General features: G+C 41.9%; 3 protein-coding genes across 10 annotated transcripts in view; 2 read left to right on the top strand and 1 right to left on the bottom strand.

The window, feature by feature from the left end:
- The first annotated feature begins 297 nt into the window (after nucleotides 1–297).
- On the top strand, nucleotides 298–2,874 carry LOC308407000 (PTB domain-containing engulfment adapter protein 1). Of its 2 annotated transcripts, XM_080898360.1 has the most exons (8): nucleotides 298–355; nucleotides 456–531; nucleotides 754–825; nucleotides 1,796–1,894; nucleotides 2,000–2,137; nucleotides 2,277–2,381; nucleotides 2,518–2,620; nucleotides 2,716–2,874. In XM_080898360.1, the coding sequence occupies exons 2-7, from the start codon at nucleotides 487–489 to the stop codon at nucleotides 2,581–2,583; spliced, it is 525 nt and encodes a 174-aa protein (XP_080754486.1). In that variant the 5' UTR covers nucleotides 298–355; nucleotides 456–486; the 3' UTR covers nucleotides 2,584–2,620; nucleotides 2,716–2,874. The 2 variants fall into 2 exon arrangements, with proteins under 2 accessions (XP_080754486.1, XP_080754485.1); XM_080898359.1 differs by having other exon boundaries at nucleotides 2,518–2,874.
- A 289-nt stretch (nucleotides 2,875–3,163) lies between these two features.
- Nucleotides 3,164–14,929, top strand: LOC308407841 (transmembrane protein 106C-like). The gene is made up of 7 exons (XM_080899752.1): nucleotides 3,164–3,797; nucleotides 5,459–5,522; nucleotides 5,654–5,813; nucleotides 8,589–8,729; nucleotides 10,091–10,140; nucleotides 10,244–10,297; nucleotides 13,009–14,929. The coding sequence occupies exons 1-7, from the start codon at nucleotides 3,584–3,586 to the stop codon at nucleotides 13,172–13,174; spliced, it is 849 nt and encodes a 282-aa protein (XP_080755878.1). The 5' UTR covers nucleotides 3,164–3,583; the 3' UTR covers nucleotides 13,175–14,929.
- Nucleotides 14,930–16,213: 1,284 nt separating this feature from the next.
- tns2a (tensin 2a) overlaps nucleotides 16,214–20,033 on the bottom strand; it is a 72,686-nt gene continuing 68,866 nt past the window's right edge. For all 7 annotated transcript variants that reach the window (XM_080897749.1, XM_080897748.1, XM_080897750.1 and 4 more), the window contains one exon: nucleotides 16,214–20,001. In XM_080897749.1, coding sequence (XP_080753875.1) covers nucleotides 19,863–20,001 — 139 coding nt within the window. In that variant the 3' untranslated portion in view covers nucleotides 16,214–19,862. The remainder of the gene's footprint in view (nucleotides 20,002–20,033) is intronic.

The following is a 20,033-nucleotide window of genomic DNA, read 5'->3' as shown; positions in this document are numbered from 1 at the left end:
CTCGTTTACTGTCTGTTTCTACAGCAACTATTCAATTACATCCCCAAAAATAAAATATCTTAAAGAAAAAGCTTAGCTAAGCAAAGAGAAGAGTTAGTCTACCTCTACTTTAGAACAGTCCACACATATGTATGTATTTATATTTATATTTAATTATTTTTGTCCTGATCTTCGTGTCACGAAAGAGCTTTTAAACACAATAAAACATCTTGCTTAGATGTCTGGCTGGCTGGTTATCAGATAGATGTGCAATAAGCAATAAGGAAGACAAATCAGTTATTCATTAACTCTGACAGACTTTACACTCCCTGCAGTTGGAAGCCAATTCACTCCGTTTGCGGTATATTTACAAAAGGTAAGAAGAAATCTCCAGCACTTCTTTTCTTTATATAGTTGATTAGATCATTTGTATAATATATATTTATTTAAACCTAATTTATGTCTGTCTTTGACAGATCCAGGCTTTAGTTTGGTACGAGTGTTGAGATGAATGACGTGGAAGACGACGTTGAGATCTCCTTTCCAGTAAAGGTAAATGCTGATCTTTAACAGCCACAGTTTTGTTGCAGAGTGTTGAAAAATATTCTCAGCTCTGAGATTACTTATTTTTTATTCAACTTTATTTGTATACTTGATAGGTAGCAACCAAATATATATATAAAAAAACATACTGTGTAAAGTAAAATGCTAAGTAAAGTTCTTATTATTACTATTATTAAAAACAAAAACAACACTTGTTTCTGTAAACTGTAGTTTCTCGGTCGAGTAGAGGTGGTCCGCCCCGATGGAATACAGATCCTGGAAGAAGCCGCTCAGAACCTCAAGGTGAGCCACCGACATATTTAATACATTTACAATGTTATTTTTAGTCGTGCTGGTGTCATAGATCATGCATTCATGTAGTCAGCGACCATCGGCTCCACACTGACAACATGAAGTGTTGAAAAGAGCGCCCAACACCTCTGCCACGCCACATATGAGAAACTGTTATTGAAATCATTTACACTGCTCTGTGGATGTTTTACACAACTTTGAGATCATTTTTCACAACTTTGTAGTTGTTTTGTGTCTTTGTGGCTATTGTTGTCGCTTTTAAGTTGTTTAGTGCTTTGTTGTACGTTTTCATTGTAGTTGTTTTTCAGCACTTTGTATTTGTTTTGTGGCACTCTGTAGTCATTTTGCATCTCTTTGTGGTTATTCTTCCGTGTGTGGTTGGTTTGTACCCCTTTGATGTCCCATTTTAGCCTTTTTATGGTTGCTGTGTATTTATTTGTAGTGCCCCGTGCCTCTTTGTTGCTTTGCGTCTCTGTGATTATTTTGTGTGAGTGGTTGTCTTGTTCCTCTTTGTACTTGTTTTGCTCACTTTTATGATTTGTTCTCTGTGTTTGTGGTTGTTTTGTATCCCTATTTTGTTATGTCCTGTCTCTTTATACTCATATCAAGTCTCATAAACCCTTTTACTGCTCATAATAATAGAGCAGCGTCAATGTATCCAGTGCATTGACTCATGACCAAATATGTAAATACCACCCGCCTCTGCTCCACCTAATTGGGCAGCTGGTAAGTGCTAGCTTGCAGACATGCATATATTGGTTTAATTATGCTTGAGCTATTAGAGCCACCGCTTCAGCTCCTACAGGGCTGCTAACATGGCTGCAGACTCTCATTATTGTCTATAATGTACCCCTTTAAAATAGTCTTGTATTCTAGTAGGGAAAGGCCAACTTTGTGTGCATCTGCAGGATTATTTATACTGTTTAAATGAAACAATTTTGTGTGTTTTTGTCATTCCTAGACTTCAGATGAATTCTCCTCTGAGAAAGCTGCAAAGAAGAGCAAAGTCCATCTGTTCCTGTCTCTGAGTGGGATAGACATTTTGGAAAACAAAACCAAGGTGTGTGACAAAAGTGTCCTAATTACAAAACTGCTCATTCTCATGATGTATTCAGCTTTCATGATGTTTTAAAATGTTAATTCTCATCATCTTCCCTTCCCTCAGTTCCTATTGTACTCGTGCAACCTCTCTACTATTTCCTTCTGTGCTGTCCATCCTTCTTCACCCAAAGTTTTTGGGTTTGTGGCCAAGCACCCTGCAGCGGACACGTACCACTGTTATCTGTTTCAGAGCGCAAAGTTTGTGAGTATTCCCAAGGCTGAAACTAAAGACCAACTTTGAAGTTTGATGTTGGTAGAGCAGAAGACTACAAATCCACAGCTGAATGACATATTCTGGCTTCTAGTGTCCCAGATGTGATTTTTTCTGAATTACTTTTTAGTCTCACGTGCTGGTCTCAGTTATTGGGGACGCCTTTCGGGTTTCAAAGAAGGAGGAGACACACAGAGTAGGACGAGACATAAAAGTGGAGGCGCTCCAACATAAGGTCAGTCCTGAGTTGTCATGGCTGTTTTTTTTTCTATTTCTGTTAAAGAACTTACAGAGCTTATGAAATTAAATATTTCCAATATTCACGAAAGCTTTAAATGAGTCTCTCAGTCTTTTTAATACTTCTTTTTCAGAATAAAATGCTGCAAAGAGAGAATGATAAGCTGAAGAGGAGGCTTGCAGGAGAAACTGATGACTGATGATTGCATACAATGTTGCTGTTGTGGGTACATATAAGTACACAACGAGCGTGAGAGACTGCTTCCTATTAAATTTTACATGATGCTGAAATAAATGTCTGTAATTTTCTTTTCTTTTTTTTTCTTATTCAGCGTAGAATCCATTTTAGCTGCTTTACCCAAATCCTTTCTACTAGATGGCAGCAGCGAGTTGTCATTCTCACTATGTTGGCAAGTCTCTGGATGCGTTCAAGTGTTTTAAAAACATAATAAATATTGCACTTAATTGTTTCACTTACAGTTAAAAATAAAAAACAAACAAACAAATGCTTTAACATCACTCAGAACACTGAGATGTTTGATGAAGTCTGTAATTTTAAAGAGCTGTCTTGTAAGAAATAAAAATGTGTTTCATTTAAACGGCCATTTGTAGTGTAGATGTTTCAAACTGTGCTGTGTGTCAATAATAGATTAAGTTCAATTTTCCAAAATAATTTATGGCTAAATGTCATAATGCTTGACTTGTAAAACACGACATAACTGAATTGAAAATTCGTTTCGTTACCATTGGTAGCAGTAGCATTTGTTATGCATTTGCTGTGTATTGGATCGGACACTTAGGTTACGTGAAGGCAACAATATGTAAACTTTATTGAGAAAGTAACAGGGAGCGGCGGGAGTCCGAGGCTGTTTTGTTGGAAGATGTGACTTTATGCTAACGACAGCTAGTTTTGTCTAAAGGGTATTTAAAGTTTACTCAGTCATGCTTACGGACGTCTCCCATAACTCACCACAGGTGCTAACCGAGAAATTGTGCGTTAGCAGATTAGCTAGCCGAGAGACGTCACTCTGAGGCACGGCGTAAACTTTGCGCGTTCAGCGACATTTGGTGTGTTTTCGTTTACCGAACACAATTATCTGTAAATCACCGAGTCTTCACTTTTCTGGGGGGGCTCCTTATTATCCACCTCCGAACGGGAGACTCTGGCTCTGCTGTCTTTACCACCCACAAACACCCGCCATGGGGACGCGGTGGTCTCGTAGCAGCAGCAGCCAGTCTCTCCTCCCGGAGGAGCAGAGGGTAACGCGGTACACTGAACGCAGAGACTCCGATAACGACTCTTTGGATGGACTAGTCCGGCGGGAGGACATAGCCCAGTTCCCGTACGTGGAGTTCACCGGCAGAGACAGCGTAACTTGTCCGACCTGCCAAGGCACTGGACGCATACCTTCAGGTGAGTAGAAAGAGTTGATAAATCAGTAAGCGTTAGTGTCGGACAGTCAGTCTGTGTTGATATGAGGACAGTTTCTGCTCATTTAACGCCAGAGATGAGGCGCAGAATTCCTAAAAGGTGTTTTCAAGTGTTTGGCACGGAAAAAAACACGGTCAACATTTTAAGTGTCGTAAAAGGCTTGTTGGTCTCTAATCTGTGACGTTTAAATGTCCTAAAGTTTGACCAAGAAGGACTGGATTGTGTATAATGTAGGTACAGTAAAGCAGAGCCATATAGAGAAAACAAATAATTTCTTTATTTTACTTTTAACCCCTTCATAAATCCTGTTGACTACAGTCTAGTTACTAATATAAGAAAATATATTAGACATAAAAGATGCAGATATCAGCCAGCATGGTCAGTGTTGGCTCATACTGACATTTAGCTAAAGTTGTGCTGGTAATTCTGAACGAGACACATTGAGTTTGTTTTGCAAGGTTTTGAAGCTCTGTGAACAAATGGAAAAATCAAGAAATTACTAGATTGTCCAGAAAACTGGTCTGCACTTATCCACTAAGAAAACACTTAAAGTAATGTTTTTAATGGAGTTTATGACCCACCGTGCATAACGCAGAACTTTGACCTCACATGAGGCCATGTGACACCAGCAATAAGAAACGTGGGCGCAAACACTAGTTTAGAAGATGCTGAAAATGTACATTCGTACAGATATGAAGGGGCACAGCTGTACAATTATGAGCCTGTCAGACATCAGAGAGGCCAGGGGGTGATGTCGGCATTTAAGTGCCATTTATTGAGTTTTTGTTTTCTCTCACCATCCCTGATCCTCCCGTATGGAAAAACTGCTCTAGAAGGTGAAAGTGAAAGAGCTGCATGTACAGAAACAACCGCATGAGTTGTTGTAATCACACATTCCTGACTTCTAAATTCCAAATCTGGAATATCTTCAGAAGCATAATCACCTTGTCCATCACAGAGGCAGGAGTCCCATTGTTTGCTTGGCTAATGTCTGAGGATGATGGTCTATGAGATGTACCTCATACATCTGGTACTTTTTTGTCCATAGTACTCCCAGAGCAGATTAATGTAAGTAATGACATATAGCTATGCATGGTTCCCTGTGCTCAACATAAAATAACTTGGTACTATGCTGTATGCTTTATACAATTTTGTGTCTCACCTAAGAAAATGTGTTAGAGTAATGATTAGATTCATGAAGAGCTGCACCAGTGAATCTGTTAAACAGAAGCTATTATTTTAAGTTGGGGGTTCGTTTGCTTAGCTGTAAAAGGCTGATGGGGTATTGTCATCACCCTGCCAAGTGGGCGGGCAGGCAGGATGTATGGACAAGTTTGTGAATGCAATAACGCACAAATGAGGGGAAGTAGGAGCTTCAAATTCAAATACCATTTGTGTTTCTACTAAGATGTCAGATGAGTTTGAATCTCAGTGACCTCAACATTAGGGTCAGAGTAAGTTTTCTGTATGTAAACAAGGTGACACAGGATCTTGAACTTGATACCACAGGTGTGTTACCTGGGAGGCGGAGGGGTAGCACTTTTAGCTGATGTCCTGTGTTTAATTTCTCCGTCTTTGTCGTGTTTCCAAAAAAACAGTTTTAATGGGAAATGCTAAACATCATTTTTCTTCTTGCTCTGCAGAACAAGTGAATGAACTGGTTGCACTGATCCCGTACAATGACCAAAGACTGCAACCCCAAAGAACGTGAGTAACTGCAGCACACTGATGTGTTCCTGTGTCTGTTCCCTCTGGACGTGTGGGTCTCTCACTCTGTCTGAGGTGATGTAGGAGGTGAGTGCATTGTCTGGAGAGAACCTTCCCTCTCTGTGTCGTAGGAAGCTCTACGTGGTCCTGTCAGTTGTGCTCTGCCTGCTGGCCTCTTCGCTTGTTGCCTTCTTCCTTTTCCCACGTCCAGTGGTTGTGGTGGACGGAGGGATCCGCTCGGTGACGGTGACGTTCGACCGCAACAACACAAAGGTCCTGATGAACATGACGGTAGGTTTCATATCACAGCTTCTAATAATCTACACAAACAGCATGACAAAGCATAACTCTCAGCCTCTGCAGGCTCAGGTCTCACTTCACTAAGAACTCCTCTGTGGGATCAGCACCGATGTGTTTCCATACAAATGTGTCTGAAGTGACTAATGAGTGGAAGGACGGGTTTGCAAGCTAGCAACAATCTTCAGCTTCTGTAACGCTCTTCTTTATCACATGTGGTCAGTGGGTAAATACTTACAGTTTCATTATTTCAGTTCAACTTTGGGAAAGTACAGCCAGTTAAGCAACACAACGACCACAGTGAATTTGAAATGCTAATAGCGTGATTCAAGTGTTGAGTCTTGGCTTGAATTCAGCTGCTACAACTAAAACATCACATTAACACCTTAGGAGTCATTTTTTGTCTGTTTTCACTTGCTCAGCATTAACCAGACAAATGAGTCTGGCAGTTTCATGGCTAGAAGAGCCCTGCTTTCTTATTATTCCACAACAAGTTAATGTAAACAGTGGTCAGGAGATGAATCCGAGTGTTGAATTAGCATTTGTTTGCTGTTCAGAGCCTGATATCTCGCAGTCTGAAGTCCAAGGAGGTGTGGCAGGAAATGATGATGCTGATAGAAAACAGACTGTATCAGGAAGATGACAGATGTTCTTTTAAAAAGCAAACAAAACACAATGAAGTGGTGAAATGTATTATGTTACCCTGCCTGGTTGCTTTAGAGTCTGTGGAAATAGAGGAATTGTCTAACAAGCACTTGGTACTTTGATTGCATGTTGATTCAGATTCACTGTGGTGCTGTACAGAGGCAAAGCTTGAATAAGTGTCCAAAAACATCTGGACATTTATCTTTTGTAAATATAGACACACAAACAAGATTAAAAAAAAAAAACCTCCCCAAAAAACCCAAAACTGTAACAAAAAACATCAAACGTCACAGATGACAGCTAAACACATTTTAGTGCTTTCTCGTGTTGTTTTGTAAAGAAGGGAAAAGATTCCATTCTTTTTTTGACCTGGAGGAGCTCCACTTTATAAAACCAAATAAATATTTAGTGTGCAAAAATGACTTTGACAAGAAGGGTTTGATTTCATCTACTAAATGTGTATGCTCCCTTGTGCTGCCAAAACAGCCCTGAGCACTTGAGGCATGAACTCCATTTGACCCCTGAAGGTGTGCTGTGGTATCTGACACCAAGATGTTAGCATCAGACCCTCTAAGTCCTGTAAGCTGTAAGGTGGGGCCTCCTTGTTTATCCAGCACATCCCACAGGTGCTCTATTGGAATGAGATCTGGGGAATTTGGAGGCCCAGTCAACACCCCAGGTTCATCGCTGTGCTCCTGGAATGAGTCCTGTGGTGCATTATCCTGCTGAAAGAGGCCAAAGCCATCAGGGAACATGGTTTCCATGAGAGGAAGCACATGATGTGCAACAATGATTAGGTAGTTGGTATGTGTCAAAGTAACATCCACATGGATTCAGGACCAAAGGATTCCCAGCAGAACATGGCCCATGGCTGCCTCTCCTGGCTTGTCTTCTTCCCATAATGCATCCTTGTAGCAGGTGTTACCGAGTTTAAGCGATAGAAACGCAGTACCAACCGTTAGTGTGATTCATCAGACCAGCCTCCTTCTTCCATTGCTCCATGGTCCAGTTCTTATATTTGCATATGCATTGTTGTGCTTTTGCTGGTGGTTATGGGCAACCTGACTGCTCTGCAGCTGTTCAGCCTCATTCACAACAAACTGTGATGAACCTTATATTTTCACAACTTTTCTTTCAGAACAAACAGTAACTTATGGTTTTTTTTTTTTGTTTTTTTGGGGAAATTTAAGCTACAGTAGCTCATCTGTTGGGTCAGACCACAAAGACCAGCCATGGATCTGTGCCCATGATTCCTGGTTCTCTATTGTTTCCTCCCTTGAACCACTTTTGATAGATACTGACCGCTGCAGACTCAGAACAGCTCACAAGAGCTGCTTTTGTTTTGGGGATGCTCTGACCGGGTCATCTAGCGATCACAGCTTGATCCCTGTTAAACTCGCTCAAATCCTTACACTTGTCATTTTTCCTGCTTCTAACTCATCAACTTTGAGGACAAAATGTTCACTTGCTCCCTAATATATCACAACCACTAACAGGTGCCACGATGAAGAGATAATCAGTGCTATTCACTCCACCTGAGAGTGGTCATAATATTATACCTGATCAGTATACACATTTGCTTTCCTTGTTTTTGACAGAAGAGCAAATCCTGCGCTCTTGAATACATACGAGATCTTAGAATGAATGGTTGAGGTTAATTCAGAGTCGTACTTTGCTATGTGACTATCTTCATGTAAAAGTTGAGCGTGTGAATGACAAAATGTTGTCTCCCTCATCACGATAGTGGTTCTAAACCATCTGAGGATGTGAAACAATCGTCAGGTTTCATTTAAGCTGTGCACTGTGTAAGAGCTGCTTCACTAGTCTAGTTCAGATCTGCACTTTAGTGCACTGAAGCACTCTGCAGGCCACGCTTCCTTTATGAAACCGCAAAACGTGGCAACAGCGTTGACATTTTTTAGGATTTAGTTTAGAAAACATGTTGATGTTGCTGCTTTTGCCACTTTCTGCTTGTGTAGTAAATGGATGTTGATAATAATAATAATAGCTTCTGCCATCTGAGTGTCTTTTGATGAAACTTAACTAGAAGTGTCAAAAACAGGCTGTGTTGTAGGTGCTGTCTTTTTATTCCTCTGTGTGTCTTTTGTTCTTTATTTTACTCAGAGCACGCTCAACTTCAGCAACCCCAACTTCTTCTCGGTGCATGTGCAGAGCATCAGCTCCCAGGTCCTCTACATGAAGTCGGTGATCGGGACTGAGCTGCTCCACAACGTCACCACAGTGCTGCCACTCAGCGCGTGTCAGGTACAGGATTTCAGCCACTCAAAGTACAATCAATCAAGATGCTTGTCTCCTTTGCTGTTTTACACAATTTTAATGTTTCCGCTCCATCGATGCCGATACATTATCACTACTGCTGTCAGTGTTCCTTTCCATATAAGCCATATCACTCTTATGGCTATTTTTAAGCAATTTGCAAGCTCCCCTATTAGTGTTGTTGGTTTTTTGTGTGGGTGTGTGGCAGCTGGTGCCAACAGCTGTGCTAATCTCCCCACAGCTGAAAATAGTAACCATAAACATGACAGAACTAATAATCAGTGGTTGTCAGGACCGCTCACTCTAACTTCATAGCAGGTAAGGTGAAGTTAACTAAGTTAGAGGGGGATACATACAAACGCCCCTGCACGCTTGTGTCAGGCTTACAAACAAGTGGCACACTGAATATCGACAGCAGATCAGAGCACAGCAGCCGCAGCATGATTCATTCATCACACTTCTGTGGTTGTGTACAGCTACAACAGGATGCTGGATGGCAGCTTATTTAAGCATTCAATCACACAAGCAGTTTGATAATTAGGACTGTTTTTTGGCCTTTGATTTACAGTGAGATCAATAAGAACATTTCTAACTCCACCCTTGGCTGTCTTCATGGCATCGTGGCCTGGGCCTGTTCACCGTATGTTGTTGTGTGTCAGCTCGAGTGGAGCGGCCGCAGCTGCACATATCCACCTCACGCTGAAGTGCTTCTCACAGTACACTTGTTAGTAGCCCAGAATTTTTCTTGTATCATTTCCCCACATGTGATCGAGAACAGGTCTGCCTCAGTAAACCAGGCGCTGTACCAAAGCAGTCAAACTCCTTGTGCTAAAGAACTGAATGATTAAAATCTGAAGAGACGACTGATACTATTCCTCTAACACACAGCCTGAGGATGGCTTCAACCAGCATTTGTCACACTGGATGTGCTGGTCACTGAATAAGCCATTTGGCACTGGCAGAGAAGATTTGGCCAGTTTTTCACACAGCCCACATACTCAGCTCTGCTGCTTCAGTACAGCGCTGTGGCTCAATGAAGCAGCAGATCTTTAGCTAAAAGTAAACGCCAGATAAAATCACCATTTCCTCTTTTTTTTTTTTTGAGTAATGTTTGTTGTTATCTACCCAGCATTTACAGGAAATCAGTGTTTTTGTTTTGTTTTCCCCTCTTGTTTTAACAACCTTCTGTCTGCAGATCACCTCAGCTGAAGCAGTAAACAAAGCTCAAAGAGTTGCTGTGGTTGCTTCATTCTGTAGTTTCACTGCTGATAATGGCCTGAATTGTCTTCCTGTGCTGCTCTTGAAATACTTCTGTTGTTGGTGTGACGTATTGTGTCAATCTTCTGCAGGTGAACTACACTGTCAGCGTGGAGATCGGCAGTAACGCTCCGTACGTCTAGTAAGTGTCTGCGCCTGAGCTTGTAGAGGAAATTAAGCTTCTTTGCAAACCTACACATGAATTCCAGTTCAGTAATCTGAGCCTTTGTGTTTTGTTTTTTCAGTACGTTATGCACCATGTCCAGCATCAAGGTTCACAACATTCTCGTACTCATGCAGTAAGTGTCCTTACCCCGACAGATATCTTTATCTTCATTTTACTTTGTTACTTCTGTCTTTTATCTTAACACTTGCAGCAGAAAAATCACTGTGATGTCTAATAGACTATGTGCACGTTAGCATATGCTACTTCCGGTGCGGAAACTCCTGTGGGGAGCTTTGTTTCCGGTGTCCTATTCGCGCCTTGTTTACAGTCCAAAACAAGTTAAGCAAATGAATGAATCAAGCGGCGATTTACATTTCTATAGATGTCTTTGGCATTTACCCAATATATCTGTAAATGATGTTCATCGACTTGTCTATATTTTTTCCCCGCGCCTCAGGGCAAAAGAGAAAAGGGATTCAACTGTTATATTTCTCAGCTGTCCCTTGTTTATCGCGGGTGTTATGTTCTAAAAATAACCAGCGATAGGTGAAATCAAGTAGCCAATTTTATTTTTTGACGGTGCAAAATGTTTCGTCGACATACAGCACTGCACTTCAGAGTCACACTGCTAGCGATCGATGCAGCGATTCTGTACTGTACAGGAGAGACGTCACGGAGGAGATCGACTGCAGCGATCAGGACGCAGGACACAATGTGACGTAAAAAAAAATAAGAAAAAAAAATAAGCATGCAAACTTGCACTAAAAAAATCTGCGAAACAGCGAGGTGAAAGGTGAACCGCGTTATAGCGAGGGACCACTGTAATTTTGAAGGTAAGTCACAACATACCCTTCGTAAATACTAATGTATAGAAACCGTTACCAGCAATCATTCATTTTTTGTGTGCCTTTTTTTCACGGTTTGTTAACATGCTGTGTAGGTGTGTACTTGAATAGCTGATATTGACATAACGGGGGAAACATCTGGTTTGACTATTCTTCACCTGTAGTTTGAATGCTGAACATTTTGCCTGTTTAAATCATAATAACTATACAGAGATGTGCTTCTGAATGTGGACGATGTGTCTTCTGCTGCAGTAATGCAGTTCTGCTTGTGTTGAGTGATGTAAACAACTGATCGATCTAAACTCTTTAAACGTCAAAATCGATCATTAGATTTTTTTATGACACAACAGTGGTGAGTGTTCCCACCTTCTCCTCTTTGTAACTTAACATGATCTTTCCGTTTTTGAGTTTTGGACATGATTTTGGAGTATATCCTCGCAGTAGCGATTGATCGCAAAGTGAAGCTACCGGAAATGTACACCCCTACATCTGGTCTCAAACCAGGAAGTTAGCATTTTCTCGTGCACAGGGTCTATATGGTCATATGAAGCAGCATGCGGGGGCAGCCAATCAGAATAAGTTGGTCTAAAAGGGGGAGGAGCTAAAATGGCTTGTTTCAGAGAGTGGATGATCTGATGAGCTGTGCCAAAGGCCCACATAAATAAGGACGTTTTAATGAATCAAGAGTGAAGGAGAAAGAGTGCATCATGGGAAGCCCCCAGCAGCCTAGGGAGGGTTCAGGGTCACCTGATCCATCAGGAACTATATATTTAGAGGATTCAGGATTTATACATCGGGGAAACCAAACAACCTCTGGCGAAGCAGATGGCACAACACAGAAGAGCTACCTCGTCAGGCCAGGACTCTGCAGTCTATTTACACCTACAGGGCAGTGGACACTCTTTCAATGATGAGGATGTGCACATCCTGGACAGGGAGGAACGCTGGTTTGAGTGCGGAGTCAAGGAGGCCATTTACGTGAAAAGGGAAAGACCATCTCTAAATTGAGGAGGGGGCCTAAGGGTACATCTTTCACCATCTTACAATGCTGTGATTGCAGCCATTCCCCAACTCTCTGTGAATGGTACTCATGGCCACTGATCAGTGGTTATTGATCAATGGTCATGAGAATTTGCATAATTAAGATTAAGGAACTGACCTCCCAGCCCATTGTTCCTTCAGTGGGCTGGTTTCAGTCATTATGCAAATGTGCTGTTTATAAGAGTGGGGAAACCTGCAGTCAGCTGAGACTGAAGAAGTCACTTGGATGAGTGATCAAACGTTTCTCCCACTGAAAGTGCGACGTCCAGATGAATCAACTTTTGGAGATTTACTTACCTGGATGATTGAGCATGCATCAAGACGTTTTAAGCCTAGTCTTACAAGTACAGAGGGCGTCTGCCTCGTGAATCAAAAATGGGAGTTGGTTTCATAGAAGAGGGGCTTGAAAGAAATCACTGAGCTGAACCAGATTTACAGGATTTAAAATCAGGGACAGCACCTATTGCTGTCTGCATGCGCTAGCACATGTGATCAAACTTTTGTCGTGCCGTGCAGTTTGTCAGGGCGAGAACGGCGAGCATAATGGCCCCATAACAGTTATTAAGGGTCAGTTTGAAGCTTCCTGTCTTCAGCTCTCACTGGTTCTGTCTTGTAGCCAGTGGCTTCTGCACGAGTAGTGTAAACACAGCCTTAGATAAGAGATGCTGTTAACATATAAACCACATTGTCAGGGTGAGGTACTTTGGGGAAACTGGGTAACCCACTGCTTTTTCTTTCTTTTCCCAAACCCTTTAATTCTTGTTTTGCAGTCTAGAGAGAAGTCATTTGTGCAGGTGCAGTTTCGTGCCCTGTGGTTCTCGATATCACACTTACAGAGCTGTGAGAAATCATTACTGTGGCAACGTGCTTTTCTTCTGTGAGCAATTAACTGGTTGAGATGTGACAGCAACATGGTAAACAGCCTGATTCTTACATCTCTGTCCTCTCCTGTTTTCAGAACCTCAGTGAAAACCTCGTACATGGTGCGAACGTCCCAGAACAGCCTGGAGGCCTATCGCTACATCGACTGCGGCTCCAACACCACGTACCAGCAGCCGGAGAATTACAAGATCCACTCCTCTGGTGACACAACGGCCCTATCCCTCCGTCACTCACTTCCGTGAGGGGCGCAGATCTGGGACTACAAGGACTGTGTTAGTGTACACTGCAGGATGGACTAACAGCTCGGCAGCAGGGAAATGCTTAATATCGTCTCATTTTCTACACTTGCTAAAAAGAGCTGACATTGACCCGCTGTTATCTCGTGCTCATCCAGGATTTGGCTGTATCTCGGAAAACAAGGGCTCTGACAAGGGAATGTTGTTCTAGCCATCAACAGATAAAGGGTCTTTGATGGACTTGTGAAATGTGGAATTATGGCCTGTAATGTCAAGCTCAGCACTGTGTTTGTGAAATGTTCTTGCCTGACTTCCTGTCCAAGTCCAGAGAGCAGTTTTGCTGTTTCAGAGCAACACGAGTCTGAATGAGTCACTAGCAGCGAGCACTCCTTGTGTTGTAAGCAGGACAAAGGTCACAGAAAGCTCTTTCTTTAAGGGAACATTCTCAGCCAGGATGCTATTCGTGTTAATTATGGCTGCAGAGCTCCCTCTCTGTGCTGCTGCTGCAATGTCATTAGAATTCAATCAAAATTCCTTAGTGTGGCTTGAATGACTGTTACACTGTGATCACTACTGACTGTTGTTGGTTTTTTTGTTTATTTGTTTTTGGCAGCTTGAAACTGGTGTGGATTGTAGATATTTTTTAATGGTTCGATAAGTTATTGCTTGCCAAGTCTCATTTGAGCACATCTATAAGGAGAGAGGGATAACATCACATGTTTTCTTCCATTTAACTGCTTTTACTATTCACTTAGTAGAAATCTACTCACAGAATCCTTAATACAGATCCAGTTAAGCTACAAAAAGAAGTCCCACCACCATACCACATGAGTGCAATTTAAAAATGAAAAACAATGCCTTTAGATAGTGAGAGAGCTGATTATTTGCAGTGAGACATTATTTCCAGCTGAACCCACCAAGCTTTACACATGCAGATAAATCTCAGGCAGGCTCAGAGAAGACTGTTATAGAGGATTTAGAAAGTGGCCGTACCAATGCTAATAATTATAAAGGTAGTATATCCTGCTGTATACGGTTCCCTGTGATTCCCACCTCTTTGTGCAGAATAATATGCAGCGTCCCAACCAGAAGACGGCACGTCCTCTACAATCACAGCCAGGGTTGTGCAGGGAGTGACCGTCTGTGAGACCTGCAGTAATGTTCTGAGACGTCTGAGGGGCGTTTCATTCAAACATCTTCAACTGTAGTGCACACAGTAGATTTAAAAAGGCTGCAGGTATTTGGGCATCAACAAAATCTTCAGCCGCCTTAATATAAAACTGATGTTAGGATTCGAGTTACAGGTGTTCTTTAATGGGTTAATTGGTCAAACTTTGCAATAGAATCTTGCTGTGTGAAATTAGTGTTTTGTTGAAAATTGGTCTTAACAATTAGGATTTGCAGCTGCACTCAGCGTTTACCCTGCTTCTGCCAGACTGACTGTAATAGCGTCACATGCATTTCCTTCTGGTTCGCAGCTTTTCTAACTCCTTGTGTGATGGATTTCAGCACATTCTCACGCTGCCTGGAGGCTGACTGTAACTTTGCCTTTAGACCAGCTTCAGTGTGGAAGCAGTTTGATAGATTGATTTTTACTTTAAAGGGACAAATGCTGTAAATTTCTGAAACATTTTTACCTATTTTGTTTGTGGGGTTTTTTTTGTTTTTTTTTTATTGCACCAATTAACCTTTTGGTTTAAGTTATCAAAAAAAAAGAAAAGACATTAAAGGGATTTGTGAATTAATAAAATGAATAATGAATACCAATAATTGTTTTGTTCTTGCCCACCACTTACAGTGGACAGAGTACACCACGTATGAGCTACATTGCCCAACGTATTCACTCAACCATCCAAATCATTGAATTCAGGTGTTCCGGTCACTTTCTTGGGCAAAGGTATATAAAATCAAGCAGCAAGCATGCAGACTGCTTCTGCAAACACTTGTGCAGGAATGGGTCTCTCTCAGGAGCTCAGTGAATTCCAGCATGGTACCGTGATGGGATGCCACCTGTGCAACAAGTCCAATTATGAAATTTACTCACTACTAAATATTCTACAGTCAGCTGTTAGTGGTATTATAATAAAGTGGAGGCAACTGGGAACAACAGCACCTCAGGCACAAAGTGGTAGGCCACGTAAAATGACAGCAGGGTCAGCTGATGCTGAGGCACATACTGGGCAGGGGCCACCTGCTTTCTGCAGACTCAATCACTACAGACCTCCAAATTTCATGTGGCCTTCAGAATAGCTCAGGAATAGTGTACAGATAGCTTCATGGAGTGGGTTTCCATGGCCAAGCAGCAAGGCAAAGCGTCGGATGCAGTGATGTAAAGCACTCCGCCACTGGACTCCAGAACAGTGGAATTGTTTTCTCTGAAGAGATGACTCACACTTCTCCGTCTGGCAATCTGATGGACTGGTCTGGGTTTGGTTGCCAGGGGAACAGTACTGGTCTGACTGCACCGTGCCGGGTGTAAAGTCTGGTGTTGTGGGGTTGTATTTTAGGAGCTGCGCTTGAGCCCCTTATTCCAGTGAAAGGAACTCTTATTGGTCAGCATACCAAGACATTTTGGACAATGCCACATGGGAACAGTTTGGGGAGTCCCCTGCCTGTTCCAACATGACTGCACACCAGTGCAGTGCAGTAAGCACAAAAAACCCCCAAAAAAACCCACAGATGAGTGAGTTGGTGTGGAGGAACGTGACTGGCCTGCACAGAGTCCTGACCTCAACCTGAGTGAATCCCTTTGGGATGAATTAGAGTGGAAACTGCAAACCACATCAACAGTGTCTGACTCACAAATGGACTTCTGGAAGAATGGTCAGAAATTCCTAAATGTTGTGGAAAGCCTTCCCAGAAGTGTTGAAGCCCAGATCTAAGCGCTGCCTGTTGGTCCCACAGATCAACACTGGGTGTCCAACGTGATTGGGCCCCTGAAATCCTGGAAATGTTGGGCCAATATCATATTACATCTGCTCATGGGAATAATCTTGAGTATAGCAGTCATGACTGAAATAACGAGTGACACAAGGAGAGTTCGGGTACCACATCACTTCAGTTTAATTCTATTCTTCATCTTCTTCCATATAAAAAGAGCGTAATAACCTTTCCAGACAAACATGTTTCTGTTTTATATCTTATACACTGTCCTATAGCTGCATGTGAAAATATATTACTACATAATAGATCAACAGACCACAATATATTATCGCTGTAATACAAGTAGTGTTTTTTTCCTCTACCAAACAAGGCAACACACTAAATAAATGCATAGTAAAAATAAAAGAAGCAATAAGTACAAAAATATAACTGATAAAAAGCTTATTAATACAGGAGTGCTTCATCTTTGGTTAAGTACATCTTTCTTTAGGTCACTGTCTTATGTGTGTGTGTCTTCTCTTTGTTACATATTTGTGTGAATAACTTTTATACTGCCTTTGGTCATGACATGAAGCAGTTGGAGGGGTGGGGGACAACCCCCCCCCCAAAAAAAACCTAAAAGTAAAAAACCCAGCAAGCATTTCACGGCAATGGTGTGCTTATATCCTATACGTCCTCCCACAACTAGCTTTTTCCCCTTTTCACATACAAGTCTTTAACAGTGGACGTAACAATACCTGCCCGCATATTTACCTGAACACTCTCAACGCACACACACACGCCTCTCCCTAACACATACACTTGTTAAAAGGTAAAAAACCTCACATTCCTTTTTCCTTTCATTAGTTATTCCTCTGTCTGCTTTACTAGAAGTGTATGAGTGGAAAACAAAACGAAAAACAAAAACCCACGATTGTCAATTTCTGATTACACTGATAAACGAGCTACTGAAGGCAGGCGTGACTGTAAATGTGCTGTACATACATGTGAACACCTGAACATCTCAAAGATACAGAGAGTAAATTACATCATCAGGGCTTTGGTCATGGTTTAACAAAGAAAAAAATACATGCTTTTGTATCAGTACAAAATATGAACACCAGTCATTTTTAAAGGAAATCATTATATTTGAATGGTGACCTTCCTTAAGCTTTTACAGCCTATACTGGTGCAAGCACGCATCGTCTTTGTAACTGCTACCACAAAGCCGTTTGCAGCACTTCAGTGCTGTCACTGGTTTACTGGAAACTGGCAGGACTGAGGTCATAAAAGCTCTGCTTAACCATTAAAACGGGCCTGGACCAACAAAGACATTCTGACAGGGTTCAGTGAGCCTGGATACCCACAGTCATGAAGCTCATTATCAGCCAGCTCAGCTAAATCTGGTTTCCCGTCTATTCATCATAGAGCAGGAAAGGAGAGGCCAATTACAAGCCAGTTATAAAATGGTTTGTATCCATGTGTATTTCTGCAATTATCAAGGCTAAATGGCAAAAAAAAGTCTTTAGATGGTATTCAACCATGGAGGACTTCATGGCAACATAAAGGAAACAGTGAGACCTCCCCTAACATAAAACAAATAATTTGATTAGTACAATGGAATAAGATGCTCTTATGAAAGCCTTGAGAACCTATTAATGCTCCTTAATGAAACCGAGGTACCATAGATTGTATTAAAAAAAAGAGGACTTGGACAATCCAGATGGACTTTAAACTTGTATTCTCTCTCATGGCCAGTAGGGGGCGAACATCAGATTCAAATATACAACTCTTAGAGAAACCGACCCTTCCTCTGCCTTGATTCAAGAGCTCAGTGAACGTTCAACAGAGTTTCTTTTGTCCTATCACCCCCAACTGGTCGCAGCAGACGGCTGCCCCTCTCTGAACCTGGTTCTGCCGGAGGTTTCTTCCTGTTAAAAGTGAATTTTTCCTTCCCACTGTTGCCAAGTTGCTGCCTCACAGGGTTGGTTTGATTGTTGGGTTTCCTCTGAATTATTGTAGGCTCTTTACCATATAACGCGCCTTGAGGTGACTGCTGTTGTGATTTGGTACAGAATTGAAATTCCCTTACAGGTTTGTGATATCAGTTGGAAATTTTAGCTCTCCTGCAATAATTTTCATTTTGTAAATTACGGTACTATTTAGAGTGAAACAGGTGATAAAGCAGGGCATACTTTTCTGGGCTCAGTCTTATGACTGAGAAGTAATAAGCCTATGGACGTGGAGTATCCTCTGTCCTCTTATCCAAGTATTGTCTAAATGAGGCTTCACAACACTAGTCCTCTCACCTCAAGGTCCATATATGGGATACAAAAGACAAATGTGACCCAGGGCCTCTGGACTCTGGAGCCCTGTTTCGGCTGCTTCTGTGTAGGTCAAATAGGCCACTTGTAGCTACAAAAAACCTAAGACAGGTAAAAGTGAGCCGACTTTGTGATAGTGCAAACCTAAAGGTAGCTTGCTTCGTGATAGCAGCCCTTGGTAGATGCTTGTTTGCTTTGTTGGAAAGCCATTTCCTCTGAAGCCTCCTCAAACTTGGAGTTGTGACACTGTACATCATGGCTTGTAAAAGAAACAAATAAACAACCAGAAGGGATCTCACACTGATTTTAAGTTGGCTTTAAACACTCAACAACATTCCTCATCACAAAGGCACAGAGTCATAAATAGGGATGGGTATCGTAACCCGGTTCTTGTTGAGAACCGGTTCCCACTGTTTCAATTCCTTGGAATCGTTTGCCATTTTTGCAAACGATTCCTTTATCGATTCCAGTCGTCCCGAAGGACGTCACCACGTTGCGGAGCGTCATTTAGCTGGCAGGAAACACGGCGGCTCAAACGCTCAAAAGTTTGATTATACTTTACGAGAACGGATGACAACAGGGCAACTTGCAATACTTGCAAAGTAGATATTTCATTTAAGGGAGGAAACACTATGAATATACAAAAGCATTTGCTCACAAAACACGCGATGACCTTAAATGAATGTCGTGTTTTTAATTCCACTCCGGACTCGTGAATCTCAACCCAGCAGCAGCGGTAACGTTTGCACGTCCTCTCCCGTTAATGCGGCAGGTAAATAATCAACTAACAGTGCATATTATGTTAGCGCGATCTGCCTTATTACAAAACCTGCCATTACTGTGCGTTTAGTGACCATGATGAGACAGACAGACAGAGTCTGGCTCAGATGCTGGCAGTTCTCGCTGCAGTCTACCGGTAGCGTCTCCTTTCAGGCCAGGATAGTCACTGCTCGGTGACATTCGTCTAAGTTTGTGGTAAAAGGCTTGCACCCATTTGCCACAGCAGATGCCCCGATTTTCGGTAAGTGAATGTGTTTAATTGTAGGCAGGGACATTACTGGATATTCTTGTGTAATTGCTACAGAATAATTTATGTTACACTTTGTTATTGCTACAGAAGAATATTTATTTTATTATTTTACATTTACATTTTTTTTCCTGGGGACCCTGTGACACCCCATTGAAGAGCTGTAGGCTGTGGATCTCTTAAGATCTCACTGTTGGGTTTGTAAGGCCACGTTACTCCTAAATTTCTACCTTGTTCAAAGAGAAGATATAAAACAAAGTTCTAAGCTAATCGACCTTAGTGTTCTCCTTTTTTAAAAAGAATCGATAAGAGAATTGATAAAGAATCGAATCGTTAAACAGAATCGAAAATGGAATCGGAGTCGTGAAAATCTTATCAATACCCATCCCTAGTCATAAATGAACAGTAACGGCCTTGGCAGGGTGACTGTATATGTTGCCCATGCCTCTTTCTCAGAGTGTTTTCCTCTCTTTGTCTCCCTCTATCGGCGCTGAGACAGCATGACCTTGTTGATGAAGTTGACGATGGCAGAAGCAGGTTGGTCGGGGTCCAACTCAGCAAATAAGTGGCAGACGTTCTCTGCCGTGCTGCCGGGCTTCTTAGCGACAAAACCAAACACCCTGAGATGGGAAGGGTGGAGAAAAAAAGAGAG

This window comes from Rhamphochromis sp. 'chilingali' (genome assembly GCF_963969265.1).
Source record: "Rhamphochromis sp. 'chilingali' genome assembly, chromosome: 12".
Lineage (NCBI taxonomy): Eukaryota > Metazoa > Chordata > Actinopteri > Cichliformes > Cichlidae > Rhamphochromis > Rhamphochromis sp. 'chilingali'.
This window is presented reverse-complemented; position numbering and strand designations above follow the sequence as displayed.